We start from the raw sequence: 11,510 nt of genomic DNA, 5'->3' as shown, positions 1-11,510 counted from the left end.
GTAGGCATCACTCTCATCTTTGCTCATAATTCATAAGGAGCAAACACACAAACAGAAGTGATAAACCTAAAATATTTATTTTATTGACACAACAGAGAGTTTTATCCTCTCCTCTGCTCATCAAGGCAATTAAGAAATCATGCTAAGGCTATGGAAAGTAATGGAAACGACAGATTGACAGACTTTTCTCCAGGATCTGCTGAGGAGGCATGTACAAAAACTGATTCACCTTCAACCAGACAACAGATGACCTTCACCACCTGATACAGGAGTTTCATTCTGATTCATTCAGAGGGGTCACTTTTCACAGCTTTGCTGTGATGGACCCATATTAAGGAGGCAAAAAAAAGAAGAAAAAAAGAAAAAGCGTGCTCTGACCAAAAAGAACTTGGTCCATTATAGATACACAGATTGTGCTTAAAAGCATCTTTAAAAGAGGGGAAAAAGGAAGAAAACAGTCAGAGATGCACCAACAGAGGGGGCTGGTGAGTCTTCTTTCTGTGTGAAAGTGCAAAGACAAGCCAAAAAACATCCGGGATGATAAAAATAGGTACATCATCGGATAAAATGATAATAATACTAATAATAATAATAAAAATAATAATAATAAACAAAAAAATCAGAAGGTAGAGGCAAAATGTAACAGTGGAAATAGGCTGTACATGTACAAGGCCTCTTTGCTAAAAATGAGACTGTATCCTTGTTGTGTGAAGCAAGGATTCAGCGAATAAGCAGCACTGTTTTAATTCTACTTAAAAGTCCCGTCTACTCAGTGCCATCGAACTAAAATATCAAAATATCCCATGGACAAAATCAGAGGTTCAAGTCACGAGATGTCACACACGTACTGAAGTCAAGTAGGCAAAAATAAAGTTTCTTAACATTAATGGTTATGATACAGTGTACATGAGACGTTACATACACAAACAGAGCCAGTGCAAAAAAGAAGGACTCTGCGTACACCCTTTTTCCCCCAGTGTAAATATAGAATCATATATGTATAGATATATATACTCTATGAAACAACACCAGTTCGCATGAATGGAGCTACATGAAAACCGATGTCCTCGTTTATATATATATATAATGCAAAACATTATTACAGTATCAGTGTTTGGTGACCTGACCATTTCAGCTGACGATTAGTACGTTTGAACAGACATGTTCAGCGGACAGTCTATGACTCAGTCTCCATGGAGACACAATATTGCCCCTCCGCAGACTAGAGGGGGTGACAGTGAAGCACCAATGGCTGGACTATTCAGTGAAGTATGTTCCCCTCTATCCTAATGAGCGCGTGCTTTCAGCCTCTCACGGAAATCTTGTTCTCCACCGCGGCCAGCATGGCGCAAAATCTGGAGTTCTCGTTGGCCAGCAGTCTGGACGGCTCGTCGAATTCCACCACCTGCGTCGAAACAGGACAGATTCGGTGTTAAAAATGACTCTTAGGAAATCCTTTAATCCTATTAACTGGGGAAAAAGCTGCCCCAACTGTGAGATGGTGAAGAGCTTTACTAATACAAATCAGCTGAATTTTAAATTGGGACTCAAAATCTGTGATTCAGGGCAAAATATACACAAGTTCCAGGTTACCTGGCCCTGGTTGAGCACCATAATGCGGTCACAACTGAGCACGGTGTGTAGCCTGTGTGCGATGGTTAATGTAGTGCAGTCTTGGAATGAATTACGAATCGTCTCCTGGATCAGAGAATCCGTCTCTGTGTCCATAGCAGCGGTTGCCTCGTCTAGGATCAGGACCTGGAGGGCAGAGGTCAAAGTCAGTATGAAGGTAAAAGGGGGAAGTGGAAAATGACATTCTTGGTGGCGAAATCAAAAATCAGAAGATTACAGGCGAAATTCTTTGTCTTTTAAAATATATATAAGACATGAGATGACATATAATCCATCCATCCATCCATCCATCATCTAAACCGCTTATCCTTCTGGGTCACGCTGGGGTGCTGGAGCCTATCCCAGCTGTCACTGGGCGGAAGGCAGGATACACCCTGGACAGGTCGCCAGTCCATCGCAGGGCATGACATATAATATGCCAGTCAAATCAATTATCAACCTTTATTTAAACTCATACAGTGTACACTGTATGAGAGTATATTGAGGGAGACTCTCGTTTACAATGTCACAGTGCCAGTTCAGAGATCAGGGATCAAGAAGTTACATAGTAAAAACATAACAAATGCTAAAAAGTAATAATAATCAAAGTAACAAGTAAAAAAAATTCAAATCAATCAACTATTAAAATTCCAATAATATAGTAACTTAATAAATAAGATAAAATAAGGATAAATAAACATATAATTAATGAAATAAATAAAGAAATAATAGATGTAAAACAATAACTGTGCTTAATATGGCCACACATGAAGTAACAGGGATAAAAAAATTCAGTATTGATTTGAAATGTCTTAAAAAGAGCACACAGGGGTTCTGAGGAATGACACTGTGATTATCACAGAGGTACTCACTATTTGTGTGATCACCATCCAGACGTCTGGAGATCTACCTTCCCACAGAACTGAGTTTCAAACTGATTGTTCCAAATAATAATTCTGGGTTTCGGCAGGAAAGCAGATCTCCAAAAGAGGAGGATTGATTTATACCGCTATACGTCATGACATAATCCCTGGTGGCCCCACAGAAGGACTTCAGGTTGACAAAACAAGGTAAACTCTGTTTATTAAAAACAGGGGGATATGATGGGATTTTTGAAAAAGCTCACCTTGCACTGTCTAAGCAGCACTCTCGCCACACACAGCAGCTGCCTCTCGCCCACCGAGAAATTCTCCCCGTTCTCTACAACCTCAGACTCCAACTTCAAGGGCAACTGAGACACCTGCACATGGAAAAGTGGACAAAAAATTACATATATGGACAGAGGAGAAAGAGAGAGGGTCCATTCATTGACTATGGAGGGTCTGAGTTTTGCCTGGTGACTTACACACTCCTTCATGTGCGTCTTCTCCAAAGCATCCCAGATCTGCTCCTCTGAATACTGGTTGAACGGATCAAGGTTTGATCTGATGGGAAAAAAAAATATCACAATATTTATATTGACTGAAAATTGTATAACAAACATACGAATAACATCAAATTACAACAAGAGGGAAATGGAGTATTTAACCCCCTAGGCAGGGGTTCTCAACCTTTTCCACCCCAAGGCCCACCTGTTTGTAACCGTACAGCATAGCGGCCCACAAAAACACTAAAATCAACTTTTTTTAAAATATTTTTTTTTCTTAATTGCTCACACTGAAAACCTGTGAATTAGCACCTAAAAAGATCAGATCGTCGATTTTACTTCAGTCACAAAAACCTAAATTTGTAGTCATGTTAAAAAACCTTATATTTGCAGAGATGTCAAAAAAGAAGAAAAAGAAAAAAGATGGATTGTGATTTAGAGCTGCAGTCCATTGCGTTTTCACTGCAAACACTCTTGTGGCTCCCACAGGAGTCACTGTTTGGTCTGGAGTCTCTTTAGTTTTGAGGGTTTTAGGGCCTCATTTGAAATAAACCCACTCCACTCAGTGGGCTTTTGGATCAGCGTCATCACAATCAACAATAATAATAATAATGATCCTTACATGATATCTGCTTCCGAGACCCACGGGTTTTGCCTAACTGGCATCTGATGCAGACCCGAATACGTGTGGAGTGTTTAAACACATCGAAACGGAGCGAACTAAAGAAAAAAAACCAGTCCACAGCGAACAAAGTAGGAGAAACACCCTGAGGAACCTCTCCATCTCTGGCTAACTCTGCACTGTGCGCCCGCGGCTGCGTCGTCTCAAACTGATGACGTTTAATTATCTTGCGACTGCGGTGTTTTATTTATACATCTCTACCAGCCCACTACGAACGACTGTCTCCCCCTGAGTTCAGGCCCACGGACCTCTAGAAGGTGCTCCACGGCCCACTGATGGTCCGCGGCCCACAGGTTGAGAAACCCTGCCCTAGACTACAGATTCATTAAGTTATCAATCTTTAGACTTATTATTTAGCAACTACAGTGGCGCGAGGTTAAGGTTAGGGTTAGGAGTAGGGCCAGGGTGAGGGTTAGGATCAGGTTTTGGGTTGAGGTTAAGGTTAGGGTTAGGATTAGGGCCAGGGTGAGGGTTAGGTTTTGCGTAATGGGAGTAACATATTAACAAAACATCTAATTAATGTAAGTAATGTATCAACAGAACATCTACAAGATATTTACTTCAATGTATTCAGGTGCTTCACTGCTGCTACTTCACTAATATGTTGTTGATGTGTTACTGATAATCTGTTAAGAGTTTATTAATCACCTACAAAGGACACTCCAGATAAAGTGTTACCATAACTACTATGAATTACTCGGTAAGTACTATCCTATGAGCAACTGAAATGGGGACCCACATATGGTCTAAAGGGGCTCATGTAGTTCTAAAACTGTAACAACTCCTCAGAGGATGAATGGACAAAAAGAAAAGTAGAGCACTTACCTTACAGTACCACTAAAAAGCACTGGTTCCTGCGGTATGATGGAGAGCTTGCTGCGTAAGTCAGCGAGGCCAATGTCACAGATGTTGACACCATCGATCTTAATGCTGCCGCCACATGGCTCCACCAGACGGAAGAGAACCACTCCTAATGAGGACTTCCCTGAAGGATAGATCAGACACGAGAGCTTACGTAACATACAGCAGCATGGGCTTTGTGTCTGGGCTAGAGACACTGACTGCAGACTAATAAGGGACCGCAGACTAATAAGGGAAGACATCTCCACTGTTTTCGCTAGACCTGTCATCATCATGAAATATTAGCTGACAAATAATTGCCATATGAATAACTGTAACTTTATCTGAAGGACAATTAAATCGTATTAAAGTATAAGTCAAAAGTGGCCAAATTGGCTAATCTTAATTAACTAACTGCTGTAACTTATTAGCTCCAAACTGACGACAGAAACAGCTCAAGCTAAAATAAACAAACATAACTCACCCCAGCCCTCTAAAGGTGTTACAGCGCCAGTCAGACGTTTTAATGTAATCTGCTTTCTTTTAGGTACACGCAACCAGAGCTGGGCAATTCAACTATATTTATTGTTTTCATGATAAATCACAATATGTCATAATATGCTTTTCATACTGCATATTGTGAGTATGGTCAGTACTTAAAAAACACTTCCCAACTGCATGTTTGATTAAAAAGAAAACATAATTAGTCCTGTTTAATTAGATTTAGTGCAGCACAGTGTGTCAAGTGTTGAATACAAGTAATTGGACTCATATCTGTTGGTGGTATTTTAAAATGTGGGACTACTTTTTCTGATCTAACTTGTCAGATGTAAGAAAAAAAAAATTTGTGACATATCGTGTGGCGTAAAAACTTCCTAAAACATTATATTTTGCCATATCGCCCAACCCAAAACTGCACCCAATTCACACTCTGCGACAGAAACATATAACCGGGAAAGCTAACAACTGTGGAAAATAGTTGCGGTCATCTTAAATAATTGCAATCATCTCAAATATCAGGCAGGCAGCACAGACAGATACAAAGGCTCAGCTTCAGTCCTCATATCTTGAATCTCAAATTTAAACAGGTAATATTAAAGCTACAAATCAAACTCCCCAAATTACAGTTGATCAGCTAATGTACAAAACATACTGATGCCTAAATTTGGTCTCTACTTTTGTCCGGTAGACGGTATGTCATACAGTTTCAGAAAACACCTGAGCTACACATCTATTTGAGATTACTTAACAACTCGACCTGGATTGACACAACTGTGTGATGATTTAGGCACACAGTGTTGACTGGTGCGGTGTAAGCTTCTATTACTTGTTCGCTACGTTGGCCTTGTAGCTCCACCACAAAACTAAATAAGCAGGACACCAAACATGTCCGAAATGAGAGATCCACTGACCTGAGCCTGTTCGTCCCACAATCCCAACCTTCTCCTTGGGCCGTATTGTGCAGGACAGTTTCTTCAGTACCAGTGGAAGGTTCTCTCTGTACCTCATCTCTACCCCATCAAACACCACCTCACCCTCTTGTGGCCATTCTGGAGGGGGGGCCTTGTTCTTGACCCTTGCAGGGGCTTCAAGTGACAGAGACTGTGGAGATAAAGGGGACAAAAGAATGATGTTCCGTTCCGAAGTCTGTCACCTGAAAGGACAATTCTGGACAATCGTCATCAGGAGATGGTATGTAAATTAATAAGAAGTCCCATTCAGCATTAAACAATACGACGGCGTTTTAGGGCCACTGTTAATAAAAATAAGTCGTAATATTTTGAGAAAAAAAGTCATAATAGTTGGAGGATTAAGTGGGCTAACTATAGGGGGGCTGCCATAACGCGTTGGGGTCTCGGTTGCTGTACTGGCGACGGAGTTCCACTCACTCCTGTCTCTCTGTGGATCATTTTGATCATCATTCTCACTGTCTGTGAAACTTCATGCCCTTTTTGAATGGGGGGAGATGTAGCCCCCGATAGCCGTGTAGACGACCCTGCCTGAGATTCTCCTTCAACAACACAGACAGACAGTTTCCTCCGAGTCCGTCTGGCTCTTTATTCTAGATAAACACAGTTTCCTGCTCAGCCGTTGGTGCTGATGTGCAGGAGAGACAGGGAGACTGAGTGTTTCTTTATGGGTGAATTGAGATGAAAGTGTAACTCCACCAACTCAACACCCCTCATTTAACACGAGGAGGGGCTGCCTTCACTTTGCAAAGCCTTTGGCCACAACATTACGACTTTTTTCTCAAAATATTCCGACTTTATTCTCAAAGTCTACTATTTTTATTTTTATTAACAGTTGCTCTAAAACGCCATCGTAAAATGAGGACTCCAGAGATGTCAATAAAGATTAGTACCTTGATGTAGTGGTGGATCCTCTCAACTGAGGTGAAGCGAGCTTCAGTCTCAGAGGCCAGACGGACGGTGAACTGGAACAGTCCTGTCAGCTATGAAAGAGGGAAGAAAGTGTTCTTTTCATGTGTCAGCGACGTTAACCCCTTAACCCCTTAAAAGGCCATGTTATTACACACTTCTATAGAATAGCTCAACCAGTTTGCATTGAAGCCCCTGTAGTTACTGAATAATAAGCCTTAGTATGTAATAAGCCTGGGATTTATGGGGTTAAACGTAGTGGAATCCAGTGGTTTTGTGCTTTAACACTCTGGCAACTCCGGGAGAGGACAGAAGAGGACAAAAAAATGGATTCACTTACTAATACTGACAATGAATTTATAATTTTTCTGTTAAGTATTGCGACTAAAAGGTGCACACAGTGAGTACACACTATTCTACAAAATGACTGCACATCAACAGATCATATCTATGGGCTCCTAGATAACCAAAAACAGTTGCTGTGTCATTTGATCATCATTCCCAGCCTTCCAGCTGTGATCTTCCATATATTTTCTTTACTCTCTGCATTTGTATAGTCAACGTTTTGCATGGTTTCTAAGTTTTTGTGCCCTGCCATGACCAAAATGAGCTTTTATGCTGCCATTTGTTTGGACTGCAACCATGACAACAGAGCTGTGATTGGTCAGCATGATTTTTAATGCATGCATACAACACAGAATACAGTAATAAAATGTTGTGCATCATTTTTGACTCAACATAAAAGACAGCATTAATATCTGCATGTTCATTTTTTTAATCTGTAAAAAACAGACTCTGTACTCCATTAAGTATCATAATATTGCAGAGTAAAACAACATGGCGTTTACAAAAGAAGACAAAAAACCTGACTAACATGTTTACCCAAGTACACAGATACTGAAGCTGATATATACTGAACCATCCCCCTTTTGCCCTCACCTGCACAGCGTAAGATATCGCCAGGCCTGCGTAGGCAGGGGGGATTTTTCCATGCATGAGAACGATCATCAGAGCCGTGATGCTGATGAGAGCCACGCTGATCACATCTAGACGCACAGCCAGCCAGCGCATTGCACAGCTGAACAGGTAAAAAGGAGCCTGGTTCTGATCCAGCAGCTCCTGATATCTGGAAAACAAGCAAACACACGAAATGGATTCAGGCAACTTGCTTACGTGGGTATTCATTACAAAACACTGCAATTTTGGAAAGACTTGTATGTACATAGGGAATAGACTACTATAGACTATAAGTGTTCCAGGAGAGCCAATTGTTTTCAGTGCTCTACTACACCTGGTTACAGTCATGAAAGACTTCAGATCATTAGATGCTGAAATGATCCAGGTGTATTGTCATAAAAGCAGAAGCTACACTGAAATACAATGGCCTTCCAGGAATTCAGTAATGGGACAGAAAATGTGCTAAAAAACACCAAATTATTACTAATAATGTGCTATTATTATTATTATTATTATTATAGGCTATATATTATTATTACATAACACCAGGGCTATAATCCTCGAATCCGGGCAATCTGTGGGAATTTGCCCGATACTTTATTCTATACCAATTGGTCAGCCAAATGCCGACAAATGACATTACTGGACCTCCCCTGGTAAAATGAATCCAACTCCAATAGTGCTCAAGTCTAACCTGCGGAGGAACTCGTCTCCTTTCCCATAGGCGTGCACTGTGTTCAGGCCCTGGATGCTGGAGGCGATGTGGGAGAGGAAGGGTGACTGTGTGATGTTATCCAGCCGTTTTAGCTCCCGTATGAAGACTCGTGAGACGGCGTGCAGCAGTGTGAAGAGGAGCACCAGCGGCCCCACGGCCACCAAGAACCAAGGAAACACACTGCCGATCACCCCCAGACAGAAGAGCACCAGGATTACATTCTGGATGAACATCTCTGCTTGGAATGGCAGACGCGTGTCCACTGAGACGTGAGAGGAGACAAAACAGAGACGTTAAATGACGAGACAGAAGAGTGCAGGACAGTATTTCTCAATTTTGTGGCTATATTTTCCAACATAAATAAAATAGCTTTGCCCTGCCTTAGACCACAAAATACATAAAATACATAGTAATTCCATTGCATACTAACCACCATACTCCTGCAAGTCCTAGAGCAGAGGTCTTTAATTAAAATTCAGTAAGGTCCAGTCAAAGAAAATTTCCTCTAGCAAAGGTCCGGAACAGCATAATGTCTAACTTGCATAATGATTCAGTGCCATATACTGTTTACTGAAGTAGTAGTTATACCAACATCAGCAGTCAACAACTGAATGTCGAATCAAATAAAGTACAATTCAGTAATATTTCAACAACATTTATAGTCATTGTCAAAATGATTTCTTTTTAGGTCGCAACATGTAAAATAATCTGGCTCACTTTCTTCTCCGACTGCTGTTTTTCGCCTCGTCCCACCCCTGTGTGTGCGCCACTCACTCAAGTCTCAGTGCTCAACGTAATGCACAGATCTGATTGGCTGAGTAGCGTCACGGGTGATTTTTACAACGCATGCGATTGGTCTGTGAGTTTTCCGGGCCGCTAAAGCGAAACCGTAAAGGCTATAAAAGCTACGATGATTAAAATAGGACCACCTGGTCTAAATTAAATAATTCTCCTTAGTTTATCGCTTACAGGTCCAGGTCCGCATAGGCCAGCGTCTGGGTCCGGACTCGGACCACGGTCCGCCTATTAGTGACCTCTGTCCTAGAGGCTCCCCAACCAGTCCACATTTTTATTTCATGGTGGTGGTAGCACAATAGTCAGAGCAACTGGTTAGTCAGAGGCTTGAGGCCTAGCTCTGCTAGCCACACTGCAAAAAATGGTATCTTGTCAATTATCTTAATTTTATTCGAAATATCTAATATTACTCATTTTGAGATGGTTGTGCACTTATTATAAGATTATTTATTTATTTTTTTTACCTGTTTTAATTAATTTAATTAAGTAAAATTCTCTCACTATACTGGCAGATAATTAATAAACATTTCTTAAAACAAGCAAAATTATCTGCCAATACAGTGAGGTGGTTTTACTTCATAAAATTACTTAAAACAAGTTAAAAATGTTTGAAAATAAGATAATAATCTTAATTATTAAAAGTTAATAATCTTAAAATAAACTCAACAGGAGAAGAATTGGATATACTGACTAGATTTAAGATAATTTTACTTGACAAGATACTGTTTTTTTTTGCAGTGCAACAAGCACCCAGAGCTCCAGGTCAAAGCTGGGCCAAGACTACACAATTTTTTTCATGATTTATAACTCTGATTTGCCGCTTCTGTCAAATTTTCTCCATCAAAGTGATTTTCCAAGCTGGAAGCTTGATCGGAAGCAACTGACAGCATAGATGATCTGGTAGTGAGAGGGGAGATAAGGTCATCTTTAGCCATCAGATCTATCTCCGAAGTGCTCAGAGGCCTTCATTCGATCTTTAGGACTCAAAATGGCCCTGTAGTGTGTGATGGTTAGTGACATAACTGAATGAGTGATTCAGACAACAGCCAATGAGAGGTCAAAGAAAGAGGAGCTGGATGCTAAACACAGGCAAATAAGAGCCTTTGTCATGTTCCTAATGTACAGATTCAGACGTCTAGACACTCTCTTTACAAGTCAGTCAGATGCCTGTTGGTAATAAAATATTTCTCCAGCTCACACTGTGATATTTGAATTTCTCAATCAAATATTCATCCACAATGTGTGTTTTCACTGGGCTGAAACTTTAAAGAAGATGCCCGGTGCTGATGTGCTCCAGTGATCACGTACTCTGACCCCTCCTTCTGTCTAAATATATACAAGAGTGCTTATTCAAATAAGTCAGGGTTGAAGAATTACAAGCTGTGACAGAACCCTGTACAAGCCTAAAGGTGATGATGACTGCAGAGTAAGGGAGGAGCAGTGGAATGGAAGCCAAGGATGCTGATTCACGCTGTACCTTCATCCATGTCCTTGGCGAATCGGTTGAGGATACGGGCTGTGGGTGTGGTGTCAAAGAACTTCATAGGGCTGCGAAGAATCTTCCGGAAGAGTTCCTCGTGAAGCCTAGAGGAGGCACGCAGGGTTCCCTAAGAACAAATACATGCAAATTAGTATCAAATACAGATGGACAGAGAAGATAAACCTGAATGACGGTGAAATAATGTGTCTCTTTATTGTAAAATGACTGATTTCAGTGTAGTCTTATTTGTGCAAGTCATAATTATATAATATAATTATATATATGTGTATATATATATATATATATATATATATATACACACACACACACACACATACCAAGCACATATAAAAACAGACTTATGTGATCATAAGTACACCCCCACCTTGAAGATATTCTTAAGCCACAGTCACACTAAATATTTGCAGTTTCTGTTCCGTTATGAAATGGTTGAATGGAGACGAGACCAGAAGACTGGTGACAAAAATCCTCTGTAGCTAACTCGCTAACCATAAACTGAACAAAATGATACACTCAAAAGACCATAAGGCTGATCTGTAGCAAAAAAATGCACAGACATAGTTGGTGACACTGGAGTGATGTGTGCAGCTGTGGTTAGCCAGGGAGTTAACATAGGAGTTAACAAGCTGACTAACTCGCCCACCATAAACAGTAAAAATACCAAA

The 11,510-nt window shown here is 40.7% G+C and overlaps 1 protein-coding gene across 2 annotated transcripts in view; it reads right to left on the bottom strand.

Moving 5' to 3' along the window:
• Positions 1–437: 437 nt before the first annotated feature.
• Positions 438–11,510, bottom strand: part of abcc5 (ATP-binding cassette, sub-family C (CFTR/MRP), member 5) — a 49,095-nt gene continuing 38,022 nt past the window's right edge. The window contains exons 20-29 of one of the 2 annotated variants that reach the window (XM_036584911.1): positions 10,822–10,951; positions 8,529–8,811; positions 7,817–8,003; positions 6,862–6,951; positions 5,912–6,101; positions 4,485–4,644; positions 2,957–3,035; positions 2,738–2,851; positions 1,594–1,758; positions 438–1,405 (exon numbers count right to left, since the gene is read on the bottom strand). In XM_036584911.1, coding sequence (XP_036440804.1) covers positions 1,304–1,405; positions 1,594–1,758; positions 2,738–2,851; positions 2,957–3,035; positions 4,485–4,644; positions 5,912–6,101; positions 6,862–6,951; positions 7,817–8,003; positions 8,529–8,811; positions 10,822–10,951 — 1,500 coding nt within the window. In that variant the 3' untranslated portion in view covers positions 438–1,303. The remainder of the gene's footprint in view (positions 1,406–1,593; positions 1,759–2,737; positions 2,852–2,956; positions 3,036–4,484; positions 4,645–5,911; positions 6,102–6,861; positions 6,952–7,816; positions 8,004–8,528; positions 8,812–10,821; positions 10,952–11,510) is intronic. The other variant, XM_036584912.1, reaches the window with a different exon arrangement.

This window comes from Colossoma macropomum, unplaced genomic scaffold, assembly GCF_904425465.1.
Source record: "Colossoma macropomum unplaced genomic scaffold, Colossoma_macropomum, whole genome shotgun sequence".
In the NCBI taxonomy this organism is placed as follows: Eukaryota; Metazoa; Chordata; class Actinopteri; order Characiformes; family Serrasalmidae; genus Colossoma; species Colossoma macropomum.
The sequence above is the reverse complement of the archived record's forward strand: the minus strand, read 5'-3'. Positions and strand labels throughout refer to the sequence as shown.